This window comes from Protomyctophum parallelum (assembly GCF_964188405.1).
Source record: "Protomyctophum parallelum genome assembly, chromosome: 5".
Taxonomy (NCBI): Eukaryota; Metazoa; Chordata; class Actinopteri; order Myctophiformes; family Myctophidae; genus Protomyctophum; species Protomyctophum parallelum.
In genome coordinates, this window is record NC_139702.1 from 16,643,900 (window position 1) to 16,666,917 (window position 23,018).

Sequence of the window (23,018 nt, forward strand, 5' to 3'; positions counted from 1 at the left end):
GGAAGCATGAGTTCAAGTCCGTTGCTCTCCCCTTGTCCCCCATATATGGAGACTAGGTTGGTGGAGGGTGTGTAGAGCCCAGGATCACATTAGATGATTGACACAGGGGTGAAAAATGGGTTACAAAATCGTGGGATAAAAAATATATACTAAAAATAAATCGTTTCCAGGTCTAAATGGCTTCTAAAATGAAATGTTCGTTTTGTCTCTCTCTATCTCTCTCGCTCTCTCCCTCTCCCAACAGATCCGAGAGGTCTCTCTCTCTCTCCCGACAGATCCCAGAGAAGGGATCATCAATGTCTGGGGCGGTGATTAACGGTCCCAATAGATGCATGTCAGACTGCCGACAGAGCAGGTGTGAATGCCGACCCCCCTGCCTCGCCCCGCTGCCCAGCCACGTTGTCACCTGAGCTGACCTCTCTCCACCCAGGTAACAAGAGTTTTCTATTTTATTTTTATTTATTTTTGGGGGGGGGGGGGGATTTTTGACGTATCAGAGCGTCACAGTCCCGCCCCCTTTCATGCCGACGAGAGTCCCGGAAAATAATTCCCCCGTTCATTTTCCCTCGTAGACTTTTCAAAAAGTATTTATTTAAAGACGTTTACGCCGCTGGACAAAGACAGCTGGAGTTGTGACACATCATGACAAGAAACACAATGTTTTGTGTTGTATCCTGCCTTTTTTTCCTTCTTTGTAATTATTTGTTCGTCCCCAAAACATTGTGTTTGTTGTCATTGTGTATTGTTTATAAGGATCCCCATTAGCTTTTGCCTTGACAAAAGCTAGTCTTCCTGGGGTCCGACACAGACAAACATTTAACATTTAACAAAGGCAATACTTACAATTGTTTACAAACACTAACTCAAAATAAAACATAGTAAAATAAATAAATAAAATAAATAAAAACATAGCAAAAAATCACTTTCAACACATTATACATTTATACTGCAGTATGGTTTTCATAAGGTGTTCTTTTAACTTGATTTTAAAGATGATTTTTGTATTTGTATTGGTTATACACTTTGGTAGTGCATTCCAAACCTATTACTGCTCTATAGATAATAGAAGATTTAAGAATATTTGTTCTTGGTTTAAGTGTCATGATGTGTCACAACTCCAGTTGGCTTTGTCCGCGGCGTAAACGTCTTTAAATAAATACTTTTTGAAAAGTCTATGATGAAAACGAACTGGGGAATTTTGACGCTCTATTGACGTCATTTGTAGTTTTTCATTGATTCTGAACTACACTTACAGTATAATAATAATGACGTGGCTCCCTCTGCCCCAACCCCTGCAGCCCCCGTCCCACACAACTCCCCCCCCCCCCCCCCCCCATCGCCGTTCGCCATGGAGCCCGACGCCACCTGCTACTACAACCAGAGCGTGAAGTTCTTCTACGAGCTGAGCGGGAAGAACATCAGCGACCACTGGCGCTCCCGAGACTACGTGGTGGTCAGCCTGGGCCTGCTGGTGTGCTTCATCGTCATCTTCTCCAACATGCTGGTCATCGCCGCCATCTTCATCAACCGACGGTTCCACTTCCCCATCTACTACCTGCTGGGAAACCTGGCCGCCGCTGACCTCTTCTCAGGTAACCCTGACCCCTGACCCTGACCCTAAACCCTGACCCTAACCCTAACCCTGACCCTGAACCCTGACCCTAACCCTAAACCCTGGAGGGGGTCCCTGGAACAACATATTTTCAGATGGGGGTCGATGGGATTCCTTGACATAGAAACATTTTCCCAGAAAACTGTCATGATTTAGAAGACATTTTGTAGAATGGAGCTCCCGTCTAAATGGGTTTAAACCTCCTCCAGGCATCTCCTACCTCCACCTGATGTTCCACACCGGTCCTCCTAAACCTCTAAACCTAAACCTCTAAACCTCAACCTCTAAACCTCTAAACCTAAACCTAAACCTCTAAACCTAAACCTAAACCTCTAAACCTCTAAACCTCTAAACCTAAACCTCTAAACCTAAACCTCTAAACCTCTAAACCTAAACCTCTAAACCAAAACCTCTTAACCTAAACCTCTAAACCTAAACCTCTAAACCTCTAAACCTCTAAACCTAAACCTCTAAACCTAAACCTCAACCTCAACCTCTAAACCTAAACCTCTAAACCTAAACCTCTAAACCTGAACCTCTAAACCTAAACCTCTAAACCTCTAAACCTAAACCTCTAAACCTCTAAACCTAAACCTCTAAACCTAAACCTCTAAACCTAAACCTCTAAACCTCTAAACCTAAACCTCTAAACCTAAACCTCTAAACCTAAACCTGAACCTCTAAACCTAAACCTCTAAACCTCTAAACCTAAACCTCTAAACCTAAACCTCTAAACCTGAACCTCTAAACCTAAACCTCTAAACCTAAACCTCTAAATCTAAACCTCTAAACCTAAACCTCTAAACATAAACCTCTAAACCTAGACCTCTAAACCTAAACCTCTAAACCTCCTCCAGGCATCTCCTACCTCCACCTGATGTTCCACACCGGTCCCTGGACCATCCGTCTGTCCAACTACCAGTGGTTTGTGCGTCAGGGCCTGATCGACACCAGCCTGACGGCCTCAGTGGTCAACCTGCTGGCCATCGCCGTGGAGAGGCACCAGACCATCTTCACCATGCAGGTACACAGACAGAGACCCTGACCCTGACCCTGACCCCATCTTCACCATACACCTACAGACTAGCCCGGGCACCATTTCATTTAGGGTATATGATCCTGTCGGGAGCGGATGATATCGTTACGTCGTGTTGTAGTCATTGTTTTGTAGTCGACAGGATGATATCGTTACGTCATGTTGTAGTATTGTTTTGTAGTCGACAAGATGATATCGTTACGTCATGTTGTAGTCATTGTTTTGTAGTCATCAGGATGATATCGTTACGTCATGTTGTAGTCATTGTTTTGTAGTCGACAGGATGATATTGTTACGTCATGTTGTAGTATTGTTTTGTAGTCATCAGGATGATATCGTTACGTCATGTTGTAGTATTGTTTTGTAGTCATCAGGATGATATCGTTACAACATGTTGTAGTATTGTTTTGTAGTCATCAGTATGATATCGTTACGTCATGTTGTAGTCATTGTTTTGTAGTCATCAGTGTGGTATCGTTACGTCATGTTGTAGTATTGTTTTGTAGTCATCAGGATGATATCGTTACATCATGTTGTAGTATTGTTTTGTAGTCATCAGGGTGATATCGTTACGTCATGTTGTAGTGTTGTTTTGTAGTCATCAGGATGATATTGTTACGTCATGTTGTAGTATTGTTTTGTAGTCATCAGGGTGATATCATTACGTCATGTTGTGATATTGTTTTGTAGTCATCAGGGTGATATCGTTACGTCATGTTGTAGTCATTGTTTTGTAGTCCTCATGATGATATCGTTACGTCATGTTGTAGTCATTGTTTTGTAGTCATCAGGATGATATTGTTACGTCATGTTGTAGTATTGTTTTGTAGTCATCAGGATGATATTGTTACGTCATGTTGTAGTCATTGTTTTGTAGTCCTCAGGATGATATCGTTACGTCATGTTGTATTGTTTTGTAGTCATCAGGATGATATCGTTACATCATGTTGTAGTATTGTTTTGTAGTCATCAGGGTGATATCGTTACGTCATGTTGTAGTGTTGTTTTGTAGTCATCAGGATGATATCGTTACGTCATGTTGTAGTATTGTTTTGTAGTCATCAGGGTGATATCATTACGTCATGTTGTGGTATTGTTTTGTCATCAGGGTGATATCGTTACGTCATGTTGTAGTCATTGTTTTGTAGTCCTCATGATGATATCGTTACGTCATGTTGTAGTCATTGTTTTGTAGTCATCAGGATGATATTGTTACGTCATGTTGTAGTATTGTTTTGTAGTCATCAGGATGATATCGTTACGTCATGTTGTAGTCATTGTTTTGTATTCATCAGGGTGATATCGTTACGTCATGTTGTAGTATTGTTTTGTAGTCAGCAAGTTGATATCGTTACGTCATGTTGTAGTCATTGTTTTGTAGTCCTCATGATGATATCGTTACGTCATGTTGTAGTCATTGTTTTGTAGTCATCAGGTTGATATCGTTACGTCATGTTGTAGTCATTGTTTTGTAGTCATCAGGTTGATATCGTTACGTCATGTTGTAGTCATTGTTTTGTATTCATCAGGGTGATATCGTTACGTCATGTTGTAGTCATTGTTTTGTAGTCAGCAAGTTGATATCGTTACGTCATGTTGTAGTCATTGTTTTGTAGTCCTCCTCATGATGATATCGTTACGTCATGTTGTAGTCATTGTTTTGTAGTCATCAGGTTGATATCGTTACGTCATGTTGTAGTCATTGTTTTGTAGTCATCAGGATGATATCGTTACGTCATGTTGTAGTATTGTTTTGTAGTCATCAGGGTGATATCGTTACGTCATGTTGTAGTCATTGTTTTGTAGTCCTCATGATGATATCGTTACGTCATGTTGTAGTCATTGTTTTGTAGTCATCAGGATGATATTGTTACGTCATGTTGTAGTATTGTTTTGTAGTCATCAGGATGATATTGTTACGTCATGTTGTAGTCATTGTTTTGTAGTCCTCAGGATGATATCGTTACGTCATGTTGTATTGTTTTGTAGTCATCAGGATGATATCGTTACATCATGTTGTAGTATTGTTTTGTAGTCATCAGGGTGATATCGTTACGTCATGTTGTAGTGTTGTTTTGTAGTCATCAGGATGATATCGTTACGTCATGTTGTAGTATTGTTTTGTAGTCATCAGGGTGATATCATTACGTCATGTTGTGGTATTGTTTTGTAGTCATCAGGGTGATATCGTTACGTCATGTTGTAGTCATTGTTTTGTAGTCCTCATGATGATATCGTTACGTCATGTTGTAGTCATTGTTTTGTAGTCATCAGGATGATATTGTTACGTCATGTTGTAGTATTGTTTTGTAGTCATCAGGATGATATCGTTACGTCATGTTGTAGTCATTGTTTTGTATTCATCAGGGTGATATCGTTACGTCATGTTGTAGTATTGTTTTGTAGTCAGCAAGTTGATATCGTTACGTCATGTTGTAGTCATTGTTTTGTAGTCCTCATGATGATATCGTTACGTCATGTTGTAGTCATTGTTTTGTAGTCATCAGGTTGATATCGTTACGTCATGTTGTAGTCATTGTTTTGTAGTCATCAGGTTGATATCGTTACGTCATGTTGTAGTCATTGTTTTGTATTCATCAGGGTGATATCGTTACGTCATGTTGTAGTCATTGTTTTGTAGTCAGCAAGTTGATATCGTTACGTCATGTTGTAGTCATTGTTTTGTAGTCCTCATGATGATATCGTTACGTCATGTTGTAGTCATTGTTTTGTAGTCATCAGGATGATATCGTTACGTCATGTTGTAGTCATTGTTTTGTAGTCATCAGGTTGATATCGTTACGTCATGTTGTAGTCATTGTTTTGTAGTCATCAGGATGATATCGTTACGTCATGTTGTAGTATTGTTTTTTAGTCATCAGGGTGATCTCGTTACGTCATGTTGTAGTGTTGTTTTGTAGTCATCAGGATGATATCGTTACGTCATGTTGTAGTATTGTTTTGTAGTCATCAGGGTGATATCATTACGTCATGTTGTGGTATTGTTTTGTAGTCATCAGGGTGATATCGTTACGTCATGTTGTAGTCATTGTTTTGTAGTCATCAGGATGATATCGTTACGTCATGTTGTAGTATTGTTTTCATCAGGGTGATATCGTTACGTCATGTTGTAGTCATTGTTTTGTAGTCATCAGGATGATATCGTTACGTCATGTTGTAGTCATTGTTTTGTAGTCATCAGGATGATATTGTTACGTCATGTTGTAGTATTGTTTTGTAGTCATCAGGATGATATCGTTACGTCATGTTGTAGTCATTGTTTTGTAGTCCTCAGGATGATATCGTTACGTCATGTTGTATTGTTTTGTTGTCATCAGGATGATATCGTTACATCATGTTGTAGTCATTGTTTTGTATTCATCAGGGTGATATCGTTACATCATGTTGTAGTATTGTTTTGTAGTCAGCAAGTTGATATCGTTACGTCATGTTGTAGTCATTGTTTTGTAGTCGTCATGATGATATCGTTACGTCATGTTGTAGTCATTGTTTTGTAGTCATCAGGTTGATATCGTTACGTCATGTTGTAGTCATTGTTTTGTAGTCATCAGGTTGATATCGTTACGTCATGTTGTAGTCATTGTTTTGTAGTCATCAGGTTGATATCGTTACGTCATGTTGTAGTCATTGTTTTGTATTCATCAGGGTGATATCGTTACGTCATGTTGTAGTCATTGTTTTGTAGTCAGCAAGTTGATATCGTTACATCATGTTGTAGTCATTGTTTTGTAGTCATCAGGTTGATATCGTTATGTCATGTTGTAGTCATTGTTTTGTAGTCATCAGGATGATATTGTTACGTCATGTTGTAGTATTGTTTTGTAGTCATCAGGATGATATCGTTACGTCATGTTGTAGTCATAGTTTTGTAGTCCTCAGGATGATATCGTTACGTCATGTTGTATTGTTTTGTAGTCATCAGGATGATATCGTTACATCATGTTGTAGTCATTGTTTTGTATTCATCAGGGTGATATCGTTACATCATGTTGTAGTATTGTTTTGTAGTCAGCAAGTTGATATCGTTACGTCATGTTGTAGTCATTGTTTTGTAGTCGTCATGATGATATCGTTACGTCATGTTGTAGTCATTGTTTTGTAGTCATCAGGTTGATATCGTTACGTCATGTTGTAGTCATTGTTTTGTAGTCATCAGGTTGATATCGTTACGTCATGTTGTAGTCATTGTTTTGTATTCATCAGGGTGATATCGTTACGTCATGTTGTAGTCATTGTTTTGTAGTCAGCAAGTTGATATCGTTACGTCATGTTGTAGTCATTGTTTTGTAGTCATCAGGATGATATCGTTACGTCATGTTGTAGTCATTGTTTTGTAGTCATCAGGTTGATATCGTTATGTCATGTTGTAGTCATTGTTTTGTAGTCATCAGGATGATATCGTTATGTCATGTTGTAGTATTGTTTTTTAGTCATCAGGATGATATCGTTACGTCATGTTGTAGTCATTGTTTTGTAGTCCTCAGGATGATATCGTTACGTCATGTTGTAGTATTGTTTTGTAGTCCTCAGGATGATATCGTTACGTCATGTTGTAGTATTATTTTGTAGTCCTCAGGATGATATCGTTATGTCATGTTGTAGTATTGTTTTGTAGTCATCAGGATGATATCGTTACGTCATGTTGTAGTATTGTTTTGTAGTCATCAGGATTATATCGTTATGTCATGTTGTAGTATTGTTTTGTAGTCATCAGGGTGATATCGTTACGTCATGTTGTAGTGTTGTTTTGTAGTCATCAGGATGATATCGTTACGTCATGTTGTAGTATTGTTTTGTAGTCATCAGGGTGATATCATTACGTCATGTTGTAGTATTGTTTTGTAGTCATCAGGGTGATATCGTTACGTCATGTTGTAGTCATTGTTTTGTAGTCATCAGGATGATATCGTTACGTCATGTTGTAGTATTGTTTTCATCAGGGTGATATCGTTACGTCATGTTGTAGTCATTGTTTTGTAGTCATCAGGATGATATTGTTACGTCATGTTGTAGTCATTGTTTTGTAGTCATCAGGAGGATATCGTTACGTCATGTTGTAGTATTGTTTTTTTAGTCATCAGGATGATATCGTTACGTCATGTTGTAGTATTGTTTTGTAGTCATCAGGGTGATATCATTACGTCATGTTGTAGTATTGTTTTGTAGTCATCAGGGTGATATCGTTACGTCATGTTGTAGTCATTGTTTTGTAGTCATCAGGATGATATCGTTACGTCATGTTGTAGTCATTGTTTTGTAGTCATCAGGATGATATTGTTACGTCATGTTGTAGTCATTGTTTTGTAGTCATCAGGATGATATTGTTACGTCATGTTGTAGTATTGTTTTGTAGTCATCAGGATGATATTGTTACGTCATGTTGTAGTCATTGTTTTGTAGTCCTCAGGATGATATCGTTACGTCATGTTGTATTGTTTTGTAGTCATCAGGATGATCTCGTTATGTCATGTTGTAGTCATTGTTTTGTAGTCATCAGGGTGATATTGTTACGTCATGTTGTAGTCATTGTTTTGTAGTCATCAAGTTGATATCGTTACATCATGTTGTAGTCATTGTTTTGTAGTCCTCAGGATGATATCGTTACGTCATGTTGTAGTCATTGTTTTGTAGTCATCAGGATGATATCGTTACGTCATGTTGTAGTCATTGTTTTGTAGTCATCAGGATGATATCGTTACGTCATGTTGTAGTATTGTTTTTTAGTCATCAGGATGATATCGTTACGTCATGTTGTAGTCATTGTTTTGTAGTCCTCAGGATGATATCGTTACGTCATGTTGTAGTATTGTTTTGTAGTTCTCAGGATGATATCGTTACGTCATGTTGTAGTATTGTTTTGTAGTCCTCAGGATGATATCGTTACGTCATGTTGTAGTATTGTTTTGTAGTCATCAGGATGATATGGTTACGTCATGTTGTAGTATTTTGTAGTCATCAGGATGATATCGTTACGTCATGTTGTAGTATTGTTTTGTAGTCCTCAGGATGATATCGTTACGTCATGTTGTAGTATTGTTTTGTAGTAATCAGGATGATATCGTTACGTCATGTTGTAGTATTGTTTTGTAGTCATCAGGATGATATTGTTACGTCATGTTGTAGTATTGTTTTGTAGTCATCAGGATGATATTGTTACGTCATGTTGTAGTATTGTTTTGTAGTCATCAGGACGATATCGTTACGTCATGTTGTAGTGTTGTTTTGTAGTCGACAAGCAGGAACAACAGGCGGCAACTTCCTTTTCCCTCAAACCCACTTTTCTCAATAAAAGCTACAGGCTACGAGAGCTTTTTTTGAGAAAAATAGCTCCCGACAGGATCATACAGACTTTTGAAACAGAGACCAGGCTTTCCTCCGAGGTGGAGGAAAGCCTGGTGAGGCGAGGTTATATACAGACAGAGAGAGTTGTTTTTGGCAGAAACATTTAGAGTTTTATAGTTTTAGTCAAAGGGCTTCATTTCTGTCACCGCTAAACCCCTTATCCCTAAACTTCTTTGCCTTTTTTTTTTTACTATTTTGAAAACCATTTTTAAACAGTTCAATTAGTCGATCTACATTGACACGTTGTGGCCATTTTAACTATAAAAAAATGTTTAGCAAAATAGTAAAAAAAAAAAGGCAAAGAAGTTTAGGGATAAGGGGTTTAGCTGTGACGAAAATGGAGCCCCAGGTCTCTTGAATAGTTTTCATTTAGTTTGAGTCACATTTTAGTCACCTGGGAATGTTTTCGCGTTGCTCTAGTTTTAGTCGACTAAATATCATAAGATTTTAGTCGACTAAAACTACAGTTGATTTTGTCGACTAAGATGTGTTTTTGCGGGCCTTGATGCTGTTGAAATTTGTGTTTTTACGCTTGCTGAAAATAGCCGATCTACAAGCTCACATAATGACTTATACTGGCTATCTTGTCCACTAGAGTCCCTTCCTAACATTTTAGTCTAGTTTTTATTTGTTGACGAAATTGTCAGTATATTTAGTCTTAGATTTAGTTTAGGGGCAGCGGTGGCCGAACGGTTTGCGGAGCGGTCTTGATATCGCTCCAAGAGATGGGTCAAATGCGGAGAACTAATTTCACCTCGGTAACGTGTGTGACAAATCGTACGACTTTGACTTCTGACTACATCTGTCTGTGCGTCCGTTCAGCTCCACAGCAAGATGACGAACCGCCGCGTGGTGCTGCTCATCCTGGGCATCTGGGGCTTGGCCATCGTGATGGGCCTGGTGCCCACCATGGGCTGGCACTGCATGTGTTCCCTCAGGGAGTGCTCCACCATGGCCCCGCTCTACAGCCGCTCCTACCTGGTGTTCTGGGGCCTGCTCAACCTGCTCACCTTCACCATCATGATGGCCGTCTACACGCGCATCTTCCTCTACGTCAGACACAAGAGCCAGAGGATGTCTAAGCACACCACGCAGGAGAGACACAAGGAGACCGTCGTCAACCTGATGAAGACCGTCTCCATGATCCTGGGTGAGAGGGGGGGGGGGGGGGGGAGACAGTGGGGGGAGACGGTGGTCAACCTGATGAAGACAGTCTCCATGATACTGGGTGAGGGGGGGGGGGGGGTCAACCTGATGAAGACCGTTTCCATGATCCTGGGTGAGAGGGGGGGGGACGCACGCATTCAGTCAGTCAGCCAGCCAGTCAGTCAGTCAGTCAGCCAGTCAGCCAGTCAGTCAGTCAGTCAGTCAGTCAGTCAGTCAGTCGCTCACTCGCTCACTCGCTCCCTCGCTCACTAGCATCACTCACTCACTCACTCGCTCGCTCACTAGCATCACTCACTCACTCACTCACTCACTCACTCACTCACTCACTCACTCACTCACTCACTCACTCACTCACTCACTCACTCACTCACTCACTCACTCACTCACTCGCTCTCCTACACACTCACTCACTCACTCACTCGCTCTCCTACACACTCACTCACTCACTCGCTCGCTCACTCACTCACTCGCTCTCCTACACACTCGCTCGCTCACTCACTCACTCACTCACTCACTCACTCACTCACTCACTCACTCACTCACTCGCTCACTCACTCGCTCTCCTACACACTCACTCACTCGCTCTCCTACACACTCACTCACTCACTCGCTCGCTCACTCACTCACTCGCTCTCCTACACACTCGCTCGCTCACTCACTCACTCGCTCTCCTACACGCTCGCTCACTCACTCACTCACTCACTCACTCACTCACTCACTCACTCACTCACTCACTCACTCACTCACTCGCTCTCCTACACGCTCGCTCACTCACTCACTCACTCACTCACTCACTCACTCACTCACTCACTCACTCACTCACTCACTCACTCACTCGCTCTCCTACACACTCGCTCGCTCGCTCACTCACTCACTCACTCACTCACTCACTCACTCACTCACTCACTGACTCACTCACTCACTCACTCGCTCACTCACTCACTCGCTCTCCTACACACTCGCTCGCTCGCTCACTCACTCACTCACTCACTCACTCACTCACTCACTCACTCACTCACTCACTGACTCACTCACTCACTCACTCGCTCTCCTACACACTCACTCACTCACTCACTCACTCACTCACTCACTCACTCACTCACTCACTCACTCACTCACTCACTCACTGACTCACTCACTCACTCACTCGCTCTCCTACACGCTCGCTCACTCACTCACTCACTCACTCACTCACTCACTCACTCACTCACTCACTCACTCACTCACTCACTCACTCACTCGCTCTCCTACACACTCGCTCGCTCGCTCACTCACTCACTCACTCACTGACTCACTCACTCACTCACTCACTCACTCACTCACTCACTCACTGACTCACTCACTCACTCACTCACTCACTCACTCACTCACTGACTCACTGACTCACTCACTCACTGACTCACTCACTCACTCACTGACTCACTCACTGACTCACTCACTCACTCACTCACTCACTCACTCACTCACTGACTCACTCACTGACTCACTCACTCACTCACTGACTCACTCACTGACTCACTCACTCACTCACTCACTCACTCACTCACTCACTGACTCACTCACTGACTCACTCACTCACTCACTGACTCACTCACTCACTCACTCACTCACTGACTCGCTCGCTCGCTCGCTCGCTCGCTCGCTCGCTCGCTCGCTCACTCACTCACTCACTCACTCACTCGCTCGCTCGCTCGCTCGCTCGCTCGCTCGCTCGCTCACTCACTCACTCACTCACTCACTCACTCACTCACTCACTCACTCACTCACTCACTCACTCACTCACTCACTCACTCACTCACTCACTCACTCCCCCCCACTCATCCATGTACATGTAGCCTCTACATGAAGCAGGAAGTGAACCTGCATTCTCAGGCATTTCTGACATGCCTCGCACCGCGCCAACGTAAACACACAGGAACACGTTCACGTGCACGGGATCTACAGCAGAGCCACACACACACACACACACACACACACACACACACACACACACACACACAGACACAGACACACACACACACACACACACACACACACACACACACACACACACACACACACACACACACACACACACACACACACACACACACACACACACACACACACACACACACACACACACACACACAGTTGTGCAGGCTCCTCTCTCTTAGCTTGTCTAAACTTGCTAAGCCAGACTCCCACCCGCTCTCTCTCTCTCTCTCTCTCTCTCCGACCCCCCCACCCCCCCCATTCACTTCGCCCGGTGCATTTTTGTACTTTTGATTAAATTCCTCAAGTTAGGAAATATTATGCCTCTCTCTGCCTCTCTCTCTCTCTCTCTCTCTCTCTCTCTCTCTCTCTCTCTCTCTTTCCTCTCTCCTCTCTCCTCCCTCCTCTCACTTCTCTCTCTCTCTCTCTCTCTCTCTCTCTCTCTCTCTCTCTCTCTCCCTCCTGTCTCTCCCTCCCTCCCCCCCCCCTCTCTCTCTCTCTCTCTCTCTGGCGTGTGCAGCGGGTGAGGTAAACACTGAGCGTGTCCAGACAGATAGCGCTACTACCGCCACGATGATGACACAACCCAAACATTCCTGTGTCGCCTCTATAGTCTCTCTCTCTCTCTCTCTCTCTCTCTCTCTCTCTCTCTCTCTCTATCTCTCTCTCTCTCTCTCTCTCTCTCTCTCTCTCTCCCCCCCCTTAAGCCATAAGACATGTCTTCTAAATCCTGAGTTTTCTGATAACCTCATGTTTTTAGGTCAGTCGTTTGCAAAGTTTTTTGTGTCAAGGACCCCCAAAAACTAAATGTAATTGGCCTCTGACCCCCATCTGAAGATATGTAGTTCCAGGGACCTCCCAGAAGCAGAGATTTGAGTTAAAAACGTTCGCTCTGAAAGAATATATATTCAAAGACTTGGACCACATTTTCACTATTTTTCAAAAATAGCATTGCTTGGTGCCGCACTACGAGCTTGTAGATCTGCTATTTTTTTCAATAGCTAAAGTATAACGTAATGCTTAATGCATAATGCAATGTTGTGAGCTTGTATATCGGCTATTTTCAGAGCTCAACAACACCGGAGCGCAGCCAAAATTTTAGTCTAGTTTTTATATTTGACTCTTAGTTTTAGTCACCGTGAAAACATTCACACGTCACGTGTTTCACGGGCTGTGCATATCATTTGCACAAACAAGGACGTGCGCGTGCGTGTTTGCGTGTGTGTGTAGCGCACCGTGTGGATTCCGAGGCTGTGTGTGTGTGTGTGTGTGTGTGTGTGTGTGTGTGTGTGTGTGTGTGTGTGTGTGTGTGATGGGAGTTTCACACTGACTGATGAAATCTGATCTTACAGGCTAACCCTGTTCCCACACACACATACGGCGTGTGTGTATACTGTACATGTACAGTATTCAGTGGAACAGAGGAATTTACAGTGGTAATCTCCTCTCCTCTCCTCTCCTCTCCTCTCCTCTCCCTACATGTATTAAACCCTATGGACCCTCTCCTCTCCTCTCCTCTCCTCTCCTCTCCTCTCCTCTCCTCTCCTCTCCTCTCCTCTCCTCTCCTCTCCTCTCCTCTCCTCTCCTCTCCTCTCCTCTCCTCTCCTCTCCTCTCCTCTCCTCTCCTCTCCTCTCCTCTCTTCCCCCCCTCGGCACGCTGTCCCACTGTCCCCTGACTAATGGTTTTCCCCCCATCCGTCCGTCCGTCTGCAGGTTGCTTTGTGATCTGCTGGACCCCGGGCCTGGTGGTTCTGCTCCTGGACGGGCTGGGCTGCGACTCCTGCAAGGTTCTGCGCTACGAGAAGTACTGCCTGGTTCTGGCCGAGTGCAACTCCTTCGTCAACCCCATCATCTACTCCTTCCGCGACCGCGACATGCGCAAGACCTTCAAACGCATCCTGTGTCGCCTCTGTCGACACGACGTGGACGACCGCAGCCAGTCGGAGGCTCGCTTCAACACGCAGGAGCACGAGGTACTGTCGGAAAGTAACGGAGACCACGCCCACATCAAGGACTAGCGGCTATAGTGGGTTGTTTTAGGGGTTTAGGGTTAAACTAACCGAGACCACCACCACATCAAGGACTAGCGGCTAGCGGCTTGTTTTTGGGGGGTTTAAAATCCCATTTTTGGGGGGCGGAAAAGCCCCCTTTTGGTGTTTTAAGCATTACGTTATACTTTTAGCTATTGGGAAAATAGAAGATCTACAAAGCTCGTAGCGCGGAGCTTGTAGGTCTGCTTTTTTTGGAAAAATCGTGAAAATGTGCCGCGCGAATCTTTGAATATATATTCTTTCAGAGCGAACGTTTTTAACTCAAATCTTTGTTTCTGGGGGGGGGGGGGGTTCCCCCTGGAACAACATATTTTCAGATGGGCAATTATATATAATTCTGGGGGTCCTTGACATGACAACGACTGACAATAGAAACATAACATATATATATATATATATATATATGTATTAGGGCTGTCAATCGATTAAAATATTTAATCCGATTAATCGCATGATTGTCCATAGTTAACTGTGATTAATCGCAAATTAATCGCATATTTTGTATACGTTCTAAATATACCTTAAATCAGTGGTTTTCAAGATTTTTCATATCAAGGCCCATTATTTATTCTGCATTTGAGCCACGGACCACCATTTGATGACATTTAGCCTTCCAGACCCAAACTAAAGAACTGTATTGATGTTGGCCAATGGTACCATTACGAGAGATAACAGGCCATGTTGATCAAAATAACATGTTTTCAAAGTTTTTTAATTGTGTAGACTCACTGGGAAGGAGAGAGAGGGGGAGAGAGGCGGGGCTCACTGACTGCCTGCATTCACATGCATGCATCTCTCAACAGTGCGTTAATCGCGCATTAAAAAATGTAGTGCCGTTAAAAGGATTGTGAGTTAACTAGTTAATAGTGCGTTAACTTTGACAGCCCTAATATATACATATATATATATATATATATATATATATATATATATATATATATATATATATATATATATAATGTGTATATATAATGTATATATAAAATGTAATCCATTTTTCAGTGGTGCACCCACTCCCTAAGGGAGCTAAGGGAGTGGCTGACTGGCTGGGTGCGTCTGAGCGCGAAAACAGCAGGGTTGTTTTTCACCACCTGTGCGCAACCTAACACACACACAAACACATGCACATATTAACTGTATATATGGTGATTTCAGGTGTGCCAGTACAGTGACAGTACAGTAGAGTACAGTACAGTACAGTACAGTACAGTACAGTACAGTACAGTATTGGGACCCCCACACGGTAACTGTCATTTTCTCAACCTTTCACACGGAGTTGCACCACTCACTTCACACAGGTGTGATTTTCTTCCCCCAGTAAGTGTCAATTGTCTAGACTCTAGGGAAGTCTAGACAAGTCAGTGGTTCCCAAACTTTTTCATGTCAAGGACCGCCAACTTGAAACTAATTTGGGACCCCCATTTGAAGAGAGATGCTAGGGACCCCCATAACTTAAACATGTTCTCTTATGGGCCATAAGACTCTAGCAGTGAGTCTCAACCCGTTTAATTTCAAGGACCCCCCAGTTTGACATGCATTTTTCATCTCTGGGACCCCCAATTTACATTGTAAAATCAGACCCAAAAGGGTCCATTTGGTTCCAAACTATCATTTAGCTGGGGACCCCCTGTGACTCCCTCAAGGACCCCTTTTACTCCACTACAGTTAAAACACTTAAAAAAATATCTTTAGTTACTTTGTAGATTGTGATTTTTATTATTCCAAAACGCACTAACCACTTCGGCACTAGATCTTCAAAAGATATTTTTATACATTTTGAACTTGTGAAACAGGGACATACTGTACAATGAGTACTTTTACTCTTACTCGTACTTTTGTACTTTTGCTCGAGTACATTTTGTACCTCTACATAGCACTATTGCATTGATACATTTACTTAAGTAAAGAACACGAGTACCTTTTCCACCACAGTACGTATAGTACGTACAGTAATCTAGCAACTTCAACCTAACTCTTTTAGCCGGGGAGCTAGACCTGTGATGTCATATACTCTTTATTTGTGTTCATTTGGATCAACCGTTTAAGAGCCATAAACGACAAGACGTTTTATTGCCAATTATATTCTTATTTTTTTTAAATCCATATTTTGAAAATTCCTCTAACCTGGTGTACAGGTGATGACATGCACATTACATGCATAATATAATTACATTTCTTTCTTTTTTTATAATGGGCGAATTGGCAACCAAAGCCTAAACTGGTGACCACCAGGTGGCGCTGTTAATGACCAAATGAATAGATAAAACACAAATAAAAAAGTATGTCATGTCATCACAGGTTAATCTTCTCTATTCCTCATGTTGCTCCCCGGATCGCAACAGCGATGGTTGTTTTGTTGTCGTAAAGACATCTGTGTGTGCACACTGCACACTATATAGACTCTGCTCTGTCTCTAGACTAACCTTAATGTCTTAAAGACATCTGTGTGTGCACACTGCACACTATATAGACTCTGCTCTGTCTCTGCTATTGTGTCTAGACTAACCTTAATGTCTTAAAGACATCTTTTTTGAAAAAACGTTGTCTAGTGACGACGACCCCCAAAAAGATATGTATTTGACCTCGGACGTCCATTTCAAAATATGTTGTTCCAGGGACCCCCCCCCCAGAAGCAAAGATTTGAGTAGTGCTGCACAATTAATAATAATAATAATAATAATAATAATTAAAAAGGCACTAGTTGGCTGTCCAGTTCATTTTAGTTACTCTTATATTTTATATATTTTTCTGAACATTTTCAGGGGGAAAAATGTAATCGTGTGAGAATCGTCAATCTCAATTCTAAATAGCAGATCTACAAGCTCACAGTGTGTCACTTTGTGCCGCGCTATGAGCTTGTAGATCTGGAACGCTTGGGTGACACAGATGCGTTCCCGGTCTTAAAGGGTTAAAGCGCTCCAGATGTGTGCGCTGTTGGTGTCAACGGGTTGCCATGTTTCCTCTGACTGGTTGCTCTGGCATGCATGAGAGTGTTGGAAGCAACGCTCTCTCCCTTAATCACATGCCCACACTCTGACTGGCAACCACAGGCAGGTGTGTGTGTGTGTGTGTGTGTGTGTGTGTGTGTGTGTGTGTGTGTGTGTGTGTGTGTGTCCTAAGACATTTTCAATATTTACTTGCAAGTGGTGTACACCGTGAAAACTATAAACAATACAATAAAACAAGCACGTTACAATTAACATAAAACAACACCATGCACAGCATGTAGATGTAAATATTTCACATGAGTAGAATACAGACAAACGAACAAATACCTCGTTGGCTGCGTGCATAAAACAAGGAAGGGAATCTCTTCAGTCTCGGGTCCTTATAACCTTTCTTATGACAGTCTCTTGTAACTTTAAATGGAGTTGGAACAACTAAGGTTGGGGAGGTTTGGCCAAACAGAAGACAACCCACCTGGCCTGCCATCTCCGCCCTTGCCAACCAAACTCCACCCTTGCCAACCATGCAAACCACTCACCTCCAACTAGCCTGGCCACTCCTACCTCGCCCATCACCGTGGGTACTTAAACTCAAGTGTCAAAAATGCCAGTGTGCTCAGTTTCCAGTAACCCACCCTCCCTCCCTTTCTCCATACTCTGCAGGTTCCAGAGGGGGTTTCTACTATATCACTCAGGCCCACGCCTCGACCCCTAAGCCAAAGTATCTGGGTCCGCCCCCTCCAACCCCTGATCTCCCTGTCACTCGTGTCCCCCCGCCCCTGGCCGTCGAAGCCGCTCGCCGCATGCTTGCATGTGGCGGTGACCTTAGACGACCATGCCGGCTTCACCATGTATTTAATGCCCTGGCCGTTTATGCCTCATGCTGGCATCACCATGTATTTCATGCCCTGGCCGTCCATACCATGCGAGGCATGGGGCGCGCCCATGGACGACCATGCTGCTTCACCATGTATTCCATGCCTTGGCCGTTTATGCTGCGCCTCCCATGCTTCGCATGTGGAGCTCCCATAGACGACCATGCTGGCCTCACCATGTATTTCATGCCATGGCCGTTTATGCTGCGCGTCCCATGCTGCGCATGCTACGCACCCATAGACGACCATACCCCGCATTTATACGCGTTTCTGACCACAATGACCATACTCCACGTTTATTCAATAAACCATCTTAAGGGTTCCCATGTCTGATGTTTGGTCTTTCCTAGTGAAACCCATTTTGGGCGGGAACCCCTTTTGGTGTTGGCATTATGTTATGCTTTAGCTATTTAAAAATAGCAGATCTACAAGCTCATAGTGCGCCACCGAGTGGCGCGCTACGAGCTTGTAGGTCTGCTATTTTTGAAAAATCGAAGAACGACTGACATAGAAACATGGCTTTTTCAGAAAACTGTCGTTTTCGTAATAATAGTCAAAGTAACTGGTAACTATATATTTTCAGCTGAATGTAGTGGATTAAAAGTACAGTATTTGGTTGGCGTTCTACGGTCTCTGTTTTCGAGGGTGTGACGTGAGGCCTAAGAAATGAAAACATCAAAACAACCTAGAGAAGGAGGCTCAATACTGCCCCCATCTGGCAGTCAGGTTAGAGAAGGAGGCCAAGTCAAAGAAACAACTAAACATTCCTTTCCGCTCACCAGGAGTTGTAACGGCACAAAGATTTTAGGTTTTTACCCATTCTAGAGTTTAACCCCATTTGGTGTTTATAGCATTGTTGTACTTTAGCTAGAAAAATAGCAGATCTACAAGCTCATAGTGTGGCACCGAGTGCCGTGCTACGAGCTTGTAGGTCTGCTATTTTCTTTTTAAATAGTGAAAATGCGGCACAGATCTTTGAATATATATATATTCTTTCAGAGCGAACGTTTTTAACTCAAATCTTTGCTTCTGGGGGGTCCCTGGAACTACATATTTTCAGATGGGGGTCCTGTGGCCAAACACAGATAATTCTGGGGGTCCTTGAGACATTAAATAGTTTGACTACCACTGACATAGAAACATAAGGTTTTTCAGAAAACTGTTTTTTAAATGTATAAATGGTTTAAATGGGTTCAAAGCTACAGATGTACAGATACAACATGTATTACTATAACTACAACCAATACTCTTAAAGGGATTGTGTGTCAATATGAGATGTTTTTTATTATGGGGAATATTCTTTATCTCCTGATTAGAAAGACAGAGCACCGAAGTCCTGACGTCACTCGCTCATCCCTTCCGATTCCCCTGGTTCTAAAGTCCTGACGTCACTCGCTCATCCCTTCCGATTCCCCTGGTTCTAAAGTCCTGACGTCACTCGCTCATCCCCTCCATTCCCCTGGTTCTAAAGTCCTGACGTCACTCGCTCATCCCCTCCATTCCCCTGGTTCTAAAGTCCTGACGTCACTCGCTCATCCCTTCAATTCCCCTGGTTCTAAAGTCCTGATGTCACTCGCTCATCCCTTCCGATTCCCCTGGTTCTAAAGTCCTGACGTCACTCGCTCATCCCTTTCCGATTCCCCTAGTTCTAAAGTCCTGACGTCACTCGCTCATCCCTTCGATTCCCCTGGTTCTAAAGTCCTGACGTCACTCGCTCATCCCTTCCGATTCCCCTGGTTCTAAAGTCCTGACCTCACTCGCTCATCCCCTCCCCTCCATTCCCCTGGTTCGCGGAAGTAATTCCTCCATGGAGAATAACATGAACTAATCTTAAAATCGTTTCATATAATTGTTGTGGTCCAAAAATAAACAAGCTGTCTCGGCGTTATTGTCAGGGAGGTGTCTCTGTATCGTTTGCGACAGTCAGTCACTCATATATGATACAGTCGGCTTCTAGTGAAAATGTAACTAATTCAGCAGCAGTAACAACAGCGTTTTCTCTCAGTCAGTTGATTCTTCATATCCATATGAGTGAAACGGCCGGGATGACATGTTTATATTTCAATCACAGTTCTTATATGAGGCGATCTAAAATCCCCCCCCATGGGGATTACAATGCAAATAAAAAGTACATGACTTCGGTGCTCTATTATGTTTAATACTCTGTTATTTTCCATGTCATCATGCGGCCTTACTGTTAGCTTATGTAGACATTTTTTAAAACATTTCACCGTATATATTTGTTCTATTTTTGTACAGAAATTACAGCTGAAAAATTTTGCTATAAAATGAATCAATAAATACAACGGTTTCAAATCCACGTCTGTTCGTTGTGTCTGCCATGTGTGTGTGTGCGTGTGCATGCGTGTGTGTGTGTGTGTGTGTGTGTGTGCGTGCGTTGTTTCCAGTGTGTTTGTTCCAGATGTAAATGAAGTATTTGCATACCAGGAAGTAATACTACTGCATGTCTACTAACGTTGAAGGGTGGAAAATGTACTCAAGTTTTTAACTTATTTTTACATATTATTTCGTCCTGACGTCGAAATAAAAAAAAAGTTAGCACTGAAAGAATGTATTCAAAGATTTGTGCCACATTTTTTACGATTTTTCAAAAATAGCAGACCTACAAGCTCGTAGCGCGACACTCTGAGCTTATCTGCTATTTTTTTTAAATCGAAGAACGACTGACATAGAAACATAGCTTTTTCAGAAAACTGTCAGGATGTAGAAGACATTTTTACCATTGTGCAGAATGTGCCATTTCAAACTAAATGTATAAATTCATGTTTTTTTTAAATAGCCCATGCATCTACAAGCCCCGCAATGTGTCTCATCATCGCGAGCTTGTAGATCTGCTATTTTCAAATGGACGAAATGTACTGTATATATACTGTATAGGGCTGAAGTGGTTAATGTATGTTTTGTGATAATAATCTAAATCGAAAAAAGTAATTTAGTAACTAAAGTTTTTCATGTAATTGTAATTTGCCTCTTGAATGAGATGTAGTGGAGTAGAAGTACCTCTTGAATGAGATGTAGTGGAGTAGAAGTACCTCTTGAATGAGATGTAGTGGAGTACAATTACAGAAAATCGGAAATACTCCAGTAAGGTCTAACCCACTCTGGGCGGGAACCCCTTTTGGTGTTTTAAGCATTATGTTTGCTTTATGCTTCAGCTGTTGAAAAATCGCAGACCTACAAGCTCGTAGCGAGCTTGTAGGTCTGCTATTTTTGAAAAATGAGGCGCAAACCTTTGAATATATATTCTTTCAGAGCGAACGTTTTTTAACTCAAATCTTTGCTTCTGGGGGCGTCCCTCCCTCAACATTATACATGAACGATTGCGAGCTTTGTCATATAATTGGTTCAGGAATATGAAAGAAGACATAAGTGATATCACACGTTTTTTCCGAGTGGTTGTTTTTCGACTTAATAACTATTTATTTTTATTGAGGTATTTATAGAAGAGCACATAGTAAGTTTTCTGCCTGGGCTGCTCTCTGCTCTTTGAAAAAATAAATCACATTAAGTAGTATGCACATCAAAAAATAAGAGCCTAAAATAACGTGTTATATATATTATTTTATTTTCCAGAAGCGATCACTTTACAAAAGGTCTCAGTCATTCATAAATAATGTTTGTTCATGAGCTGGTCACTGAGCTCTCATTGGCTTCAGTGCATTCTGCCGAACTTCCGGGTGTAGTTTGGCTCCCGTGAAAGTGTCCATGAAAGTGTCATGGCGCAGCCCAGTCACGTGACCACTTCACTTCCTTCTAAGAGCTTCCTACCGCATCACATTCCTCTTCCTGTTTCCTGGTTGTAACGACTAACCCTGTTTCCTCTCTTCTTCCTCTGGCTTCCTGTTCACTTTCTGTGCCTCTTTTTAATTATCTCTGTTTTCTCCACTTTATGTTAATTCTCCTCATCTCTGGCCTGGGCTGGTATCTCTCTCTATGTCTCTCTCTCTCTCTCTCTCTCTCTGTGTCTGTCTCTGTCTCTGTTTCTCTGTCTGTCTCTCTCTCTGTCTCTGTCTCTCTCTCTATGTCTCTCTCTCTCTCTCTGTCTCTCTCGCTGTCTCTGTCTCTCTCTGTGTCTCTGTCTCTCTCTCTCTCTCTGTCTCTCTGTCTCTGTCTCTCTCTCTGTCTCTCTCTCTCTCTCTCTCTCTCTCTCTCTTTCTCTTTCTCTTTCTCTTTCTCTCTCTCTCTCTCTCTCTCTCTATCTCTCTCTCTCTCTGCAGCCTCATGAGAGTCGTGTTGTCGACCGCCCAGAGAGGACCACCGTGGTGACCAATGGGACCCCTCTGATGACGCTGGAGGGCTCTGAGGACATGAAGACCTCTACAGAGAGCTGACATGCATGAGACACACACACACACACACACACTCACACTCACACTCACACTTACACACACTCACACACACACACACACACACACACACACACACACCGAGATCCACTGAGCTCTCTGAGTGGACAAAGTGGCATATACATGAACTATACGCAGCCGCAGATTTGTAGTATAATACAGAGATATACACGTTTTAAGTAATACATCGTTATCCCTAAACCCTTTATCCCTAAACCCTTTATCCCTTTATCCATAAACCCTTTATCCCTAAACCCTTTATCCCTAAACTTCTCTTTTGCAAAACATGGCCAGTCTACAAGCTCACAAAGTGTCAATGTAGATTGGCTAGTTGAACTATTCAAAAATGTTTTTCAAAATTAGTAAAAAAAATTAAAAAAAAAGGCAAAGAAGTTTAGGGATAAGGGGTTTAGCGGTGACGAAAATGGAGCCCCTATTGCTCATTATTTTATTATTATTTTGTAATGTACCTGTAAATCCTTGGAGGTTTTATGGAAATGAGAGCCCAGGCTGACCTTCAGAATTCAGGGACCTTCATGAAATATAATATTCTGAAGGTTACTGCATGACGCTCTGTGCTCGTAATAATTCTACTGGAAAATATCACATTTAGTTTTGTTTTATTTCT

At 42.4% G+C, this 23,018-nt stretch overlaps 1 protein-coding gene across 1 annotated transcript; it reads left to right on the top strand.

Moving 5' to 3' along the window:
• Positions 1-1,324: 1,324 nt before the first annotated feature.
• On the top strand, positions 1,325-22,418 carry lpar2b (lysophosphatidic acid receptor 2b). The gene is made up of 5 exons (XM_083765467.1): positions 1,325-1,592; positions 2,470-2,636; positions 9,834-10,161; positions 13,866-14,125; positions 22,262-22,418. Exons 1-5 carry the CDS (start codon positions 1,349-1,351, stop codon positions 22,373-22,375), a joined length of 1,113 nt encoding a protein of 370 aa, XP_083621593.1. The 5' UTR covers positions 1,325-1,348; the 3' UTR covers positions 22,376-22,418.
• The last annotated feature ends 600 nt before the right edge of the window (positions 22,419-23,018 follow it).